Consider the following 16,816-nt stretch of genomic DNA (forward strand, 5'->3'; position numbering starts at 1 on the left):
TTCCTATTATATTATTATCCCTCTGGCAAATAAAACAAACAAATAAATAGTAATAGTGTATTATAAGATTTAATACAGCAAACAAACTGACAGCATATTAATGTTGTTAATATTTTCATATGAAGTAAAAAACCTAAGCATCATTAAGATAGATAATTTTAGGAAAAAAACAATGCCTTGAACTTTAATCTCATTAAATAACAACATCCAAATAGCACTTTGCTTCCTTTTTTCCATTTTCTATGCCTCTTAGGCTGCCAGCAGTGAACAGTTGTCCTCAATCTCTGCTGGTCCCAAGACAACAGTTCTCATCAAGCTACCAACTTTGACATTTCCTGTAGCTGGAAATTGCCTGTAAGACCCAGCTAGGAAACAGTTATTGCAGTGAAGACCTGGGTGACATGCAGCTCTGAAGAAGTCACAGTCACTGGAAGTTCTCCAGTGGTGAAATCTGTGCACTGAATGCTGATGGAGAAAGAGACAGAAAAACTCACATGTACTGTGGCACCCACAACTACAACACCAAACAGAATTTGCAAGAAGCCTGTACACATGCATGTAGTTACAAACAGCACACCGGCATGTGCTGCACTACATGTATCCAAAGGGAATACTAATAGAACACTATCAGATTAAAGAAACAAAACAAGCTTCTTTGGAGCAGGTCCAAGAAAAAAACTGAGTAACTGCTGGTTCTGACTTCTTTTAAACTGGTCATCAAAAGGAGAAATTCAGAAGGTTATCAAAAGAAGAAATTCAGAAGGTCATCAAAAGGAAAAACAGAGAAAAGTACATCATAAACACAATATTTTTTATAAATAGAGTTAAATTAATGAATTTTTAGAGCTCATATATTTTAACATTTTTATATATACATACTTTTCCCATATTTATTTATTTTACATCTTTTTAGTTTACAGTAGTTACCTAAGTTATATGTCCTCTCAAGGCAATAAAATTAAAATGCTGCATTAATGCACTGCTAACAGCACAGAGCAAATGCAAATGAATTACTGTAACTAGTGTTATGGCAACTTAATTGTGTTAGGCTGGAAATGGACACAAATATTAAAAACTTTCTAATTTTTACTGTCCTATAAGAATAATTCATTAATCAAATTTATTCACAATTTATGATTGTTCAAAAATCAGAACTAATCAGATTGCCTTCATTTGTCAAAAATCAAAAGAACAGGACTTCTAATAACTTCAGAAATGCTATGTTTTTATTTATGTACATAGTTCAAATAAGAAGTTACAAGATTATTACTTCAAATGTTCACATTTTTATGTCTTTAGAACAAGCACCAGATAGAAAAAGGTAAGGATATTCAGAGACAAGATTTGCTAGAAATTTTGATTTGTTCACCTGCCCATACTCTTACATTAATATTTAATAACTGCAGGCTACTTCTGCATTTTCTTCACATAAAATGTACCGCAAAATCTAATATTGTGTTCTTACCTGTGAAACTAGTATATTGAATTTCCTTTAATTGAAATTATGTCCAATATTCTCCTACTGGAAAAACACAATCATAAACTACTTAAGCACTGTTTTTCACAGTCCATCAGATTCCAAAATAAATACTCCCCTTTCGTAGTCAGTGTAATACAATTTTACATACAGTTATATGAACATATGTATATGTTAACATTCTTAATTGATATCTGAATCCAAAAATGTAATGTTTTGATCTGAGGAAATAGGACCTTCCAGCTATAATTCCCAAGATCACCTTATCAGTCGGTACGCAGAAAATCTGAATTTCATCAGAATTTTTTTCCAGAAAGATAAGGAAGAAAATGTTCCTCTGTGGATCAAATCTCTCATCTCTTTTCACATCTCAAGGCTTCACTCAAAACAAAATAATCTATTACTCTGTCAAACTGACTGCTTATTTTTAAAATCATTTGCAATAATACCTCTCTCACAGACAGGTGGCAATATACAAGGCCCCCCATTTTGTCTCATTTAAGTTCAAACTTCCACTTGGAGTACCTTATCCTCCATCAGCATCAATATTTCTTATGCAGTGTGACAAGATGCATCTTCCTGTAACATACAGCTACATTATTTTGAAATGTCAATATAGCACTTTGCTACAGGACCTGTCCTCCAGCCACAAAAACACACCCTCAAAAAACTTTTCCTTTACCTGCACATCAATGCATGACCTCCAAAACAGCCTCCCTGCAGTTCAGGCAGTGAAAGGATCTCTTTGGAAAGTATCATCCACATCACGTCACCAAAGGACACATCACAAACATCATCTTGTTCAAGGGGTCTCGATTTGAAATATGGTTATAGATCTGCCCAAAATACAGGATATGTGGCTTCTATGGCTACATGGGAAAGCTAATACTTCTTCTGTTGAAGCTATTCCTTTTTTTTTTATTTCCCAATGGTCTTAATAACACTCTCATTTAAAATATATGGAATTATAGTACCTTCAATATAAGTACTTGCAGTAAATTTCTGAAATCTTCAGCTCAGTGATTTAACCACTCTACACCATTTATGTGTGACAACATGTAGATGGTGTAAAAAAATAAAAAATATTATCTTAATTACTTAATGACTTGCAACTTTTAGTTGCAAGGAATTGACAAGTTATCACCAGAGCAAAATAAAACCTATTCAGAAGAAACTGTGTTTTTGAAATGTAAGCTATATAGGGATATCAAACAAATAGGCTTTAAGTCAATTTGAAATTACTTAGGAAAAAAATGTACATAATGTGAAGAGACAGCATGGCTTCTGTGCAGCAGTCATTAAAGCATATTTAAAGGTGCTCACAGGTTTTTATCTGTACATTTCAACCACATTTGAATTATTACTTAAATAGAGATATCCAAGTAGAGGGGGAGCAGCAATCATTCAAACAGCATGAGAATGTAGGAAATGCTTTAATTGCTACTTTATACGGTGCACATTTCGAAAGTGGACAAGAATTAGTCTTGATCTTTTAACAACATTTGAAAATGTATTGATCTCAATCATACTAATTTCAATAAAAATTATCCTCATTATTACAAAACCTTTCAAAAATAACTAAAGACAACAGTTTAACTGGAATGATACACTTTGCAATATATCTACTCCTTAGAGTAAAAAAAAAATCTAACAAATAAATAACTGTTACATATGGATACTGAGTAAAAGATATTTGAGTCTTTAATTATGAAACTGTTAACACATTCATATACAGTAATTCAATATTAATTTTGTAAGTTATCTTGCTCGCACTGTGATACAAATTCTCTGAATTTACTGCAACTTTGCCAGAACTGGTCTGAGATCTGTATCTTGGAAAGACTGGTTTCTAACAATAAGTATTAAGATTCAGATTAGGAACCAGATTCTTAATTGGAATCTTGGACATTTTCAGAATGAAGTCCCATTTAACAGTTTGAATGGGAAGAAAATTTTTTCACTTGAACTAAACTAAAAAAAGTGAACAATGAAACGCGTGATAGCACAAACCCAGTTCTTCCTCCTATTACAACCAATCAGCTGGATATGAAAAAAGTTGCTACCCAGCAAGTCTGTGGTGCTCCCAATACTTTTGACATTCAGTTGCTAAATCACCAACACCCCTATGAAAGACAAGCTACACTGTAGTGTCTTAATTTCACTTTCTCATCTGTAATTTTCTTGAGCGCACTCTCTATAAGAGCTGACAACACGGAGCAGCACAGTACTATCCTCTCTGTATGATGAAAAAGGGAAACTAACATGCTGAACACATAATGATGTCCCACATAAAAATACAGTATTTCTGTGCTACATGATTTAGGATCATGGCAGGATAGTGCCAAAACCACTTGGAAAAACAGTGTAAGTACCATCTGACTCAGAAATGCTGGTCTTACCTAAATGTACAAAGAAAATTCCAAAATGAAATAAATTTTTTCATTTAAGTAACAAACACTCCTGTGGTGCAAATCTGCAAGACAGAATTCTAAACAGTCTGGACAAACATACTGCTTAAAAAAAGGTAAAATACACTGTTTAAATAAGCTAGATTCACATTACTACCATATTCCATTATTTCTATTGAGTGTTAACAAAATGCTACGAGGCAAATTAACAGAGAAGAAACCCATTTTCAAAACTCTACATCATCTCGGTTATACCAAATACCAAACATCTAGTTCCAGTAACTGACTTACTACTCGCTATTTAATGTTACCTGGGAGAAAAGTGGAAAAAGAACTATTACAACCTGCCAGTGGTCCTCAGGTATGCGAGAGGATGATGACTCACACTGCAGCATATAGAAACATAAATGTTCTTACAAGAACCATGTAGTTGACCATATCCATGGAAAATTTAATCAGATTAATGTTTTTTCCTTGGCCTCTGTTGCAACCCACTTCTGAGGCAGGGCAACCTTGGGGGAGGATGCTAAAATGATGCTAAATAACCAATATAACAACAAATTTAATTAAAATGTGCTTTAAAACCAAAACTGGAGAAAAAAGGTAATGGATTGGAAAACGGGTGCATAGCTTTTCTGGACTGTATGATCATCTTAGGGGAGGAAAATTGGAAAGACAAAAATAGAGAAAAAGAGAAAAAGGAGAAAAGAGTGAAAGATATCACCACCTGTGGCTTCAGCCACGCATGGGTGATCATGGTCTGTGGTCATGACACATAGTGCTGGTCCATCAGAGGTGGGGGCCCGCAAACAGGTCAAAAATTGGGAGTTTATCCAGTAATGCCCCAATACTCCTCCTGGATGAGTTCTGGGCATGTGCAGTCTTCTTTCCGGAAGATTCTGGAAGTCTGGTGGCATTGGGGATCAGGGTGGGGTTCACAGTGTGTGTCTATGTGTCCAAGTGCCTGGGCAAAGTTTCTGAACAAAGTTTCTGAGTGGCTGCACAGTGGTGGCTGCTGGTATGGCAAAGAGATTGGCATTAAAAAAAACCCGCTACCATGCCTCTACAGGATCTATTGCTTAACAGCGATTTCTTCTTTAATTTGAAAACAGTTTGTTTAAGGTAAAATTTAGCTGCAAGGTCCACGTGGTTCACTGCAGCCTCTCTGAAGCCAGAGGAATCCATATTATTTTACAACCTCTGAGATATCATCTCTTCTATTTCTGCCACAGTTATACTACCAAGCCTAAAGTCAACACACAAAAAGCTAGTAAAATATATCCAACTAGAGACAGAGTTTGTCACAACGAGGACAACCTAGAAAACTGGAAAATAGTTTCGCTTAAAACTAAGCAGCTCAGAAAACTAAGACTGATGAAGGAACTACAATAAACCTACAAAATCACACCATTTCATAATTGAAATGTAAACAGGAAATTGAAAAACATCAAATAATACTTTAACATTAGATGTCAAAAAGTAGAAACACTACCTTTTTTCAGCTTTATTTTCAGCATGGAATAGGAATCAAATATTCTTACCTAGAGATAGCAGCACTAGGTCAAAAATTCTTAACCAGTGGTTTACTGATGTTTCTCCATATTAATCAGCACCATTCACCTGTAACTGACTTTATCTGAAATTTATGTTCCATCTGGATTCCTCATTACTATCTCAGGAAGGATCCAACTCAGATGAAGCACGCTGTACTGTACCAGAAACACCGTTCAGTGTTATTTTAAGAATTAGAAAAATCAAATTAATCTCAGAATTTGAGGTTTACTCTTGTGCTCTAAGTCATCCAACCACAGAACAATCACAGGAGCGATCACACTTATTAAAATATTAAAATTACCGGTTCTCGCTGTTCTCCTGGAGCCAACAGAACCGACAAGAATATACTTCCCAGATCATGGTCAGGGTAATGAGGATCCTTCAGACTCAAGGTAACATCTGTCTGCCTAGGAGACAAAAAAGTACACATTTATTTTGATTTCCATTATTTTGATATATTATGGATATATTTCACAGATAACGAAATTTCTGAATTATGAGAATTAAAGGTATCTCCATTTATAAGAAATTACTTGAAAACAGTGTCACAAATTTGCCCTATTTCTACTTTAAAGTATTTCTGTCTAAATGTTCATTAAAAAAATACTAAATGCTTTTACTTGTTAAGTACTTACATGTACTGAAGAAATTAAATCAGAACTTTAACATTAATGGATTAAAAACCAGGAAAAAGAAAGTCAAACAGCAGGTGGTTATGCTGTGAATGAAGACAGCATAAAACCAAGATTAAAGTTGTTATAAAACTAACTGCTCCATAGACACTATAAAAATGTTGTTCATAATCAGCTAATACGTAAGCATTCAGAATAAAGTACTTTCCTAACCATATGTGGTTTTCCTTGGTTAGTTTAGTAGGTTTATACAGAAACCCTGAGATTAGCTCAGTTATTTAGAGCATGGTGCTAACAACATCGAGGTTGTGTTCCATTCCCATATGGGCCATTCACTTAACAGTTGGACTCAATGGTCCTTGTGGGTCCTTTCCAAACCAGAATATTCTCTGGTATAATTATTTTCTAGCATAAAGTTCTAATTGCAATTCCACAAACATGGTATTAGCAGACAGCCATATAGAAATATTCTGTATGCTTGTTTGTGCCATACCTGTTTAATTCCAGTGACGTGAGATCCAAAAATGCTGAACCAATGAAGTCATCTTGGAGTCCGAAGTCATAGTCAAATACCTAAGATGCACAGGAGCATTTTTTAGTACTAGAAATCTTCTTTCTTTTGAGCTTTTCTGACTTTATGAATGGTTCTTGAAACTCCTTTTCCAGAGTTACAGCTTCATGTTTCTCACCTGTTAAACCAGGACTACCTGAAAGCAACCTGAAACTTTCTGGCCAGAAATCAAGCTTGAAACTGCTTGTTTAAAAGTCAGACTGCATAACGTAGAGACATGTAGTGGTATATACTACTATTAGACTACATATGCGAACAACATCAATTTTATAAAAAAAAAAAGCATTCTGATAAACATTGGCACTGAAAGAACAAAGATCAAAAGAATACCTAAAGTTAAGCAGAATCATTGATTTGCTATACATTGATTCCTTTATCAATTCTGCAAAATGGAAGGAGGAGGGCAGGATATGGTTATGAAAAGTGGGTTATTACAGCACTTGCATCAGTATTAGGAATAATATAATTGTACATTTTGAAGGTTGTATAATTTTCTAGGGTTAGAAATATTACAATCTAAGATTAAAACTTAATGGATCCGTGTAAGGAAACAATGACAGTTAATAATCTACTATGAGAACCCTGCCTGCTAATTTCCTACCTAAAGAGAGAGCACCTGGACAAATTTACTGATATCCAGACAGGAATCTGTGCCCAATACATTGAATAGTACAAGCTGAGATGTGTTACACCTTTCTAAGTCAGAAGAAAGAACAACAAATAAACTGGGGGCAGATTTGCAGGGAAATAAACAAAAAAGGCAACAAAAAAAATTGTGACACAAAAAAAAATACGGGAAAGTGTCAATTATCAAAATCAACTTTCAAGGTAAATTAAATTTTTTTTGGTAAGCATTGTCATGAGGATTTCTGAGGACCAGAATATACTTTCAGCTAAGTAAAAGTGCAAATTGTGAACATCTTGCAAGGAAAACCTTTAACTGAGATATGACAGGACTAAGTTCAAGTTCTTCAATTTTAAAGCAAATATTTCAACTACTGTATTACACTAACTCTTTTCCAGGAGGCAAAGAGGTTCATCTTCCACAAATACCGTAATATGGACAGCATTACGACAGCAGTAACAGAAATCCTATGGCCCAAAGGCTACAACACTGTTGCAGGACTCAAAGGGTTTGAATGCAAGTAAGTATGTGAGCACAAGCCCCTCATATGCCATCACCATCAAAGACAGTTTACTTTTGCTGTCCTTCTGCTAAGATCACACTAAAGAAATACAAAACAATGATGACCTCAAATAAACAAAAATACTTGTGGTATTTATCACTTTTTAAAATGTTTATATCATCATTCTACAGACATAATTTAAATAATAGTCTTTAGTAATGCACTATTGTACAATAAACTTTTCAGTATACAAAAATCACAAAATTAAACTCTTTCAATAACTCTTCTGTTGTAATTTGTCCGACACACGTAAGATAGTGTCTTACCTTTATATACAATGGTTCTCTTAGGTTATCTATAAGAATGCAAGCTTTTTCTTCCCACACAGGATTGAGGTTCTTGTGTACTGTTTTACTTCTAAATACTTCTTTTCCTCCAAGTTTGAACTTGACATATGGATCACTGGTTCCTGTTAAAGACACATACAGTATTAATTATATCTTTGTCATACAGTAAGGGAATGGAGACTAAATTACTTCGAACAGAACTAAAAGTAATTTCTATAGACAATCAAACCGAAAACCGTATCAGATGAAAGAATTTTTTATTGTCACAATCTATTATTTTCCAGGGTGTCATTACTCAGTTAATTGACTCTGTTAATATCAAGTGCTTGCATCACTTTCTGTTGTTTGCAATCCATTCCCAAAGTCACACATGAAATACTGGCTACTGTAGTGTTGGTTTTACTTTAACAAAACTATGTCTTTCTTAAGGCTAGGATATTATCTTAATGCAACCACAAAAATTAGATTATATAGTTAAAATTACTCCTGTAAAACATTAATCTAATTATCTTGTGCCTTTCAAAAGGCACATAGTCCACAGACACCACTAGTATAACTTTTCAATGACTTTACTGTGTCCAGGCTTTCCTCTTCCATAAAGATTCACTTCCTACAACACTCACAACGAGAAAATCAACTCTAAAGTCAGTCCATAAAGTTCACAACATGCTTCTTGCAGCAATCACCTACTCACCAGAGAGCAGAGGCCTAAGCCCCCTGATACAACCAAGTAACAATTAACTGTGACCAGAAAGACAACTCTGAAGGGTACTGAAAGAAAAATGTTAAATATGGTATGAACAGAGAATACATGGAACTTGGACATGGTGTCACAGGGAACAACTGGTGAAAGGAGGACTCTTGGGTGAGCATCGAGAATAGCAGTAATCCAAGAGCACATCTGAGACTAACCAATCAAAGATTATTTTAAAATAAACAATAACTCTAGCATGAATAACAGCTGCATCTTCATGAACAGCAGTAAAATTACAAGAGAAGACTTTTTTTTTTTCTATTAAGGCTTTTCACAAGCCTGACATATTTTAGAAGTTTGCATTTCCATCTACTGGGAAATACAGTCATTCACTTTTCTTAAAATTGAAACACATTCTTCTAAACATAAATTAGGAGGGTATGACTCGAGCTCTTTGCATTATTTCATCCAGCCAGAAGATGTCAGTATTCTTTACCTAAAGAATACTGGGGCACAATTCAGTGGTATAAAAATGTTTTGTCTAGCACAACTAACTTGTTCCTTGGTTATTCAAGTAGTGGTGGTGATTTTGAAGGCAAAGATCAGGCATTTTAATTAATTCTGTGTAACACGAAAAATATTTTGAATATAGACATCATGGGGCGGTGCACCCATCCCGCTGCTCCTCGGGACCACTCTACAACCTCAGGAATCCTGTTAGGCCTTGGCCTTTGTGTAAAGAGTTTGGCAGTGAAGCATCCCTTGATTGTACCAGGAATTCTTGCATGACTAAGGTGGGAGAGGGCAAAATCAGTCATCCCCTGACAGCCTGCAACACCTAAAAAGGCAGAAGAGGATATTAGCCTGTGAGTTGGAAGGGTTGAATGAGAGGCCTTTAAACTAGGTTTGAAGGGGGAAGGGGATAAGACTGGGCTCACTAGACATGAGCCTGGAGGCACCATGCCAGCACTGGGGGTGAAATCAACAGCCCAGCTGAAGTGCATCTATATCAATTATATCAATGCACACAATAAGGGTAACAAACAGAAGGAGCTGGAAGCCATTGTGCAGCAGGAAAGCTATGCCATAGTGACCATCACAGAAACATGGTTAAATGACTGCATAACTGGAGTGCAGTGGATGATCAGGAGCTCTTCAGAAGGGACAGGTGAGGAAGGAGGGGCAGTGAGGGGGCTCTCTACATTAAGGGAGTGTTTTGACCATATAGAGCTCAAGGATAGTGATGATAAGATTGAGTGCCTATGGGTAAGAATCAAGGGGAAGGTTAACAAGGCATTCTGGTGGGATTGTTACAGATCACCCAATCAGGTTGAAGAGGCAGATAACATATTCTAAGTGGCTGGCTAACATTTCATGATCACCAGATCTTGTTCTTGTGGGAGACTTTAACTTGACAGTTGTCTGCTGAAAACACAGCAGAGAGGAAGCAGTCTAGGAAATTCCTGAAGCGTGTGGAAGATAACTTCCTGTTGCAGCTGGTAAGTGAGGCTACCAGGGTAGTACCCCAGTAGACCTGCTGTTTATGAAGAGAGAAGGGCTGTGGCAGATGTGGCAGATGTGGTGGTCAGAAGCCATCTTGGGCATAATGATCACAGAATTATATTTTTTACATACTTTAAGAAGGAAATCTTAAAGATGCAGGAGTAGGATGTTCCTATGTGCTGAAAGACGATAAACTGTTAGCTGAACAGCATTCAACAGTGAACACAGGGGAGCTGGAGACTGCTCTGCTATAACTTGTGCTAGTGAGATGGAAAGGACAATGCGAAAGCCTCCATATTCCTCTACAGTATTTCTGCCCTTCACTCCATGTAACAAAGTCAAACTACTGCTGGAATGATAAAGCTTTTCTGATATTTGGGTTTAATATACAGTTTTAATTAAACTTTTAATTAGCTGTTTTAATTAATCCTAAGTTGTATTAGGCCTCATATCACTTTTAGCCAGCATATAGCAAAAATTTTTATAAGCTACTTTTGTGAGAACAGTGGGAAAAGTACTAAAATTGTAAGTTTTGTTAAGCTAACTTGGATGTGCTTCAATGAACAAAGCTCGAGAGAGAAAGATGTATTGTTGGACATGTGGAATGAACCACCAAGGACATCTTGCAAAAACCAGCAGATAAAGAAAAGAATTAACAAAAAATTCAGTATATGTGCTGGAAGGTTCCTACTGGAGGAAAAAAAATACTAAACAGACTAAAGATGTGGACTTAATTAGCATAGAAAGCAAGAAATTAATAACCAATAGAGGGTAGAATAGTAACTAATGAAAGATAATTATGTAATTAAGAACCACTGAATAATAATTTGTTTGTCAAAAATATATAAATAGGTGAAAAAGTAATGTACTGGTGTCCGTATGGAGGCAGGATTTTTGTTGGCCACATACACACCTGATGCTGCAAATAAAGTAATGTCTTGCCTTCTAACACTAAAAAGACAGTGCTTGAGGGTTCTATTATTCCCCTACAATTTTGGAGATATTTGGCAACAATTTCTAGTGACTCCACTGAGACAAAGCTTTTCACTTGGAAAAATGGGGAGACCTCAGAGGAAAGAGGAAGGGAGAAAGAATGCATACTCAAGGAATCCAGCAGGGGACAGTAGATGATCATTTTCCATTCACAAACTTGGCAGAATCTTAAAAATTAAGTTTAAAGGAAGCTACTAATCAGTTATTAGAGATCACATATATGTGGAATGAAAGACACTATTCCAAAGGCAATTATGCTATTAAAATTATATTAGATAAAGCACAAAGGGGAGACATCTCCAGCTGACACCTAGACATTGAGGAATGCATCGCTGATTTTAAACAGGGCAGTTTATTTTGTTCTCAATACATGTAAAAGGGCTCTGAGCCAAAGTATTGTAAATGCCACCATGCAACTGGGAAAGCAAAACTTTGCCATTTTTTCCAACCATTAAAAATTCCAGATAGGTAAACAGTGGTTAACACATCAATTTCTACATATTGGGCCTGAATGCCTAATGGTTTTGTTAGGAAGAGATAATATTTGAAAATGAACAAACACAAGTATCTAATTTTTTACAATGAAATGGTGTTGGCCCAGGATTTTATGTTGTTACAACAACCAAACACAACAAAGGAAATCCCAGAAGAGGTGGAAAAAGCTGTTACTCCATTGGTGTGGGCCTCTGGAATTCTGGGGAGATCAAAAGCAGCAGAGCCAGTCAGAATACAGCTGAAACCAGACATCAGACTGGTATGGCAGAAACAATATCCTTGGAATTAGAAGCTAGACAAGAGTCAGAAGAATTAATTACTAAATGTGTGCAAACATGGATACTAAGAGAATTTGAGTCAAAATATAATACTCCCATCTTACTAGTAAAAAGCCACATACTAATGAATACAGACTAGTACAAGAGCTATTAATAATACAAGTGCAATACACGTACCTAGTGGTAGCAAATCCTTATACACTTCTAACCACAATTAAGGTACCTGATGAGTGGTTCACTGGTTTGGATCTTAAGGATGCTTTCCTCCACACACCCATTGCAACTGTAAGTCAATCTCTGTTTGCTTTGAATGGGAAAGTCACTAGACAAGATGTAAAACCCAATCAACATGGACTGTCCTCCCACAAGAGTTCAAAAATAACCCCACTTTGTTTGGGAATCAACTGGCAAAATAATTGGAAATATGGAAAAAGGAAAATGAAAAAATCACATTGGCTGCAGCATGTAGATGATATACTGATAGCCACAGAAGCCCAAACCAGATGTACTGAAATGACTGTAAGTTTACTAAACTTTTTGGGACAAGCTGGTTATCCAAGAAGAAGGCCCAAATTGCCAGACATATCTGGGATTCACCATTTCTAAGAGACTGCAAAGCCTCAGAATTTAAACAACAGAGATGATTTGCCAAACTCCAGAGCCAAGGTCTGTATGTGAATTAAGAATATTTTTAGGAATAGTTGATTGGTATCAGCCATGGATTCCTAGTTATGGACTTCTGGTAAGAGTTTTATATGAGGCCCCAAGAAACCCTAAAGATATACTACAGTGGACTCCAGAATGCCAGATGGCTTGCAAAGACTTACAAAGCGCTCTAATGTCAGCCACTGCATTAGGATTACTTGACTTGGCCAAACCTTTTGAACTGTTTGTGCATGAACGCTTATACTTTGCATTAGGAGTGCTAGCTCAGAGACTGGGGGCATGAAAAACGGCTGTGGGATATTTTTCCAAGCAATTCAACAATGTAAGTGAGGGATAGCCCACCTGTCTTCCAGCTGGAGCAGCAGCTATACTTTTAATACAAGAAGTCTGGAAATTGACCATGGGCCAGAAAATAACTATTTATTTTCCACACATGGTTTTCTCCGTCCTAGAACAAAAGGAGGGGTCACTGACTGTCCCAAAATCAAATGCATAAGTATCAAGTTCTCCTGCTGAGACAGGTTGATGTTAAACTGAAAACAACTACTGCCTTGAACACAGCCATGTTTCTTGAATCTGTACCAGAATGCCAAGAGGCCTTAAAACATGACTGTCTCCTAACCATTGAGAAAGTTGACTTCAGCAGGGAAGACTTAAGGGACACTCCAACAGAAGATCCAAACTGGGGACTATTCACAGATGGGAGCAGTTTTGTGTGCAAAGGAGAGCAGAAATCTAGGTATGCAGTAGTAACCCAGACGGAAGTAATCGAAGCTAACCCGTTACCTGTTAACACCTCTGTACAAAAAGCTGAGCTCATCACTCTGCAGCAAGCCCTAGAATTGTCTGAAGGTAAGAACAACATATGGACTGATTCTAAATATATATTTCGAATAGTACACACCATGGAGCTATCTCAAAAGAAAGAGGGCTCCTTTCAGCACAAGGATCTCCTATCGAGTATGGAGACGTCATTAAACAATCACTGGAAAGTGTTCAGTTACCAATCAAAGTGGATATTATGCACTGTAAAGGTCATCAGTTTGGAAACACACCAACTAACACTGGAAATTGACAAGCAGATAAAACTGCTACAAAGGTGGCACAGAAAAGCATCCTAGTAGTTACTCCATTAAAATGTGTGAACCTTTCAGATGTAATCCCAGAGTACAGGCCCAGAACAAAAAGCTAGCTAAAACTTTAAAAGCCCATCTAAATTATGAAGGATGGTGGGTAACTGCAAATAGAAAATCATAGTACCTCAAGCAGTGATGAGGCAAATAGCAGAAGATAAGTAAATACAAACACACTGGGAAACAGAAGCTATTATAAATAGCTTGGATCATCAAGTACTTTGTGTAAAAATGACAAGAGTTTTTCAAAGCAAAATATTCAACAGCAACAGGAGGGGCAAGGAAAACTTCCATTCTTTGTTGTACATGGGGGGGAACACAGTCACCAAAGATGAGGAAAAGGCTGAGGTACTTAACACCTTCTTTGCCTCAGTTTTCAACAGTAAGACAGGTTGTACTGAAGACAACTGGCTTCTGGAACTGGTAGACAGAGACAGGAAACTGAATAGCCCCCCTGTAATCCAGGAGGAAACAGTTTGCAACCTGCTGAGCCACTTGGATCCTCACAAATCTATGGGACCAGATGAGATCCATCCTAGGGTGATGAGGGAGCTGGTGGAACAGCTTACCAAGCCACTCTCCATCATTTACCAACAGTCCTGGCTCACCGAGGAGGTCCCAGATGATTGGAAGTTGGCAAATGTCACGCCCATCCACAAAAAGGGCTGCAAGGAGGACCCAGGAAACTACAGGCCCTCAGCCTGACCTCAGTGCCTGGCAGGGTTATGGAGCAGATTATCCTAAGTGCAATCACACAGCACCTACAGGATGAACAAGGGATCAGACCCAGCCAGCACGGGTTTAGGAAGGGCAGGTCCTGTCTGACCAACCTGATCTCCTTTTATGATCAGGTGACATGCCTGGTGGATGAGGTCTGTGGATATGGTCTATCTGGACTTCAGCAAAGCCTTTGACACCGTCACCCACAGCATACTCCTGGAAAAGCTGGTAGATCACAGCTTGGACAGGGGCACTCTGTGCTGGGTTAGGAACTGGCTGATGGCCGGGCCCAGAGAGTGCTGGTGAATGGTACTGCATCCAGTTGGCGGCCAGTCACTAGTGGTGTCCCCCAGGGATCAGTGTTGGGCCCAGTTCTGTTTAATATCTTTATTGATGGTCTGGATGAGAGGATTGAGTCCACCATTAGCAAATTTGCAGATGACACCAAGTTGGGGGGGAGTGTCAATCAGCTGGAAGGCAAGAGGGCTTTGCAGAGGGACCTGGACAGACTGGAGATATGGTCTGATTCCAACGGGATGAGGTTCAACAAGGCCAAGTGCCGGGTCCTGCACTTTGGCCACAACAACCCCCTGCAGCGCTACAGGCTGGGCACAGAGTGGCTGGAGAGGGATCTGGGAGTTTGGATTGACAGGAAGCTGAACATGAGCCAGCAGTGTGCCCAGGTGGCCAAGAAGGCCAATGGCATCTTGGCCTGGATCAGGAACAGTGTGGCCAGCAGGACCAGGGAAGTGATTCTTCCCCTGTCCTCAGTGCTGGTGAAGCCACACCTGGAGTACTGTGTCTAGTTCTGGACCCCTCAGTTCAGGAAGGATATTGAGATGCTGGAGCAGGTCCAGAGAACAGCAACAAGGCTGGTGAAAGGACTGGAGCACAAGTCCTATGAGGAGAGGCTGAGGGAGCTGGGGTTGTTCAGCCTGGAGAAGAGGAGACTCAGGGAGACCTCATCTCTCTCTACAACCACCTGAAAAGAGGTTGTAGCCGGGTGGGCGTTGGTCACTTCTCCCAGGAAACCAGACAAGAGGGCACAGTCTTAAGTTGTGCCACAGGAAGTTTAGGCTGGATATTAGGAAGAAATTTTTTACGGAGAGAGTAATCAGGCATTGGAATGGGCTGCCCAGGAAGGTGGTGGATTCTCCGTCCCTGGAGGTTTTTAAGATGAGACTGGACGTGGCACTTAATGCCATGGTCTAGTAACTACGGAGGTGTTGGATCAAGGGTTGGACTTGATGATCTCAGAGGTCTTTTCCAACCCGGTTGATTCTATGATTCTATGAAAGTGTAGTCAGCAAATGTAAAATATGTTTACAAAACTATCCATATTCCTACAAAAAGCCTCTGGGGACTACAAAAAGAGGAAACTGCCCTGGAGATTATCGGTAAATAGGTTTTTCTAAGTTATCTTGACAAGAAAGACATCAATACCTATTGGTTTTACTTGACAGATTTTCTGGATGGCTTGAAGCTTTTCCCTGTCACACCAACAAAGCAAGGGAAGTTACCAAGGTATTGTTAGAAGAAGTAATACTCTGATTTGGAATCACATTGGGAATGTCCTCAGATAGGGGGCCTCAGTCTGTAGCAGAATTTGTGCAAAAATGGTCTGAAATATCAGGAATCAAATAGGATTTACATACTCCTAGGAGACCACAATTTAGTTGAAAGATTAAGAGAATTAACCAAAGATTAAAAAGGCAAATAAACAGACTCTGTCAAGAAACCTCACTTAAATGGATGCAGGCTCTTCCCCTGGCATTGTTAAAAACTAGAATCCAGCCAAACTCCATGCAAAAGGTAAGCCTATACAAAACCCTTTATAGGAGACCATATCAAACTGTAACTACTCCTGGAGAGAGCCATGTGATAGGTAATCACAATTTAAGAGAATATATAATCTCTTTGGGAAAAATACTTTCATTACCATATAAGTTTGTTCTTTAAGCCTCATCAGAAACCTTGAGTGTTCATGCACATCCTTACCAGACAGGAGACTGGGTGTACCTCTGGACATGGAGTGAAGAGCTGCTCAAACAGAAGTGGAAAGGACCATTTCAAGTTCTCCTGACTACTCATACAGTCGTGAAAACAACAGATGGAGACTCCTGGATTCGCTATATGCAAATCAATCCAGCCTCTGACCCAAAAGGACCACACTGGACAGCACAGCAAACAGCAAATCCACTGCAGAAAAAAAGAACTG

At 38.1% G+C, this 16,816-nt stretch overlaps 1 protein-coding gene across 12 annotated transcripts in view; it reads right to left on the reverse strand.

Annotated features, from left to right (window-relative positions):
• MCTP1 (multiple C2 and transmembrane domain containing 1) overlaps positions 1 to 16,816 on the reverse strand; it is a 183,504-nt gene that overhangs the window by 137,708 nt on the left and 28,980 nt on the right. For all 12 annotated transcript variants that reach the window (XR_004354543.1, XM_032675856.1, XM_032675855.1 and 9 more), the window contains exons 3-5: positions 8,096 to 8,238; positions 6,565 to 6,644; positions 5,741 to 5,846 (exon numbers count right to left, since the gene is read on the reverse strand). Coding sequence is in view for 11 of the 12 variants with exons in the window: in XM_032675856.1 (XP_032531747.1) it covers positions 5,741 to 5,846; positions 6,565 to 6,644; positions 8,096 to 8,238 (329 nt within the window). In the remaining variant the exon portion in view is untranslated. The remainder of the gene's footprint in view (positions 1 to 5,740; positions 5,847 to 6,564; positions 6,645 to 8,095; positions 8,239 to 16,816) is intronic.

Source organism: Chiroxiphia lanceolata, chromosome Z, assembly GCF_009829145.1.
Source record: "Chiroxiphia lanceolata isolate bChiLan1 chromosome Z, bChiLan1.pri, whole genome shotgun sequence".
Classification (NCBI taxonomy): Eukaryota; Metazoa; Chordata; class Aves; order Passeriformes; family Pipridae; genus Chiroxiphia; species Chiroxiphia lanceolata.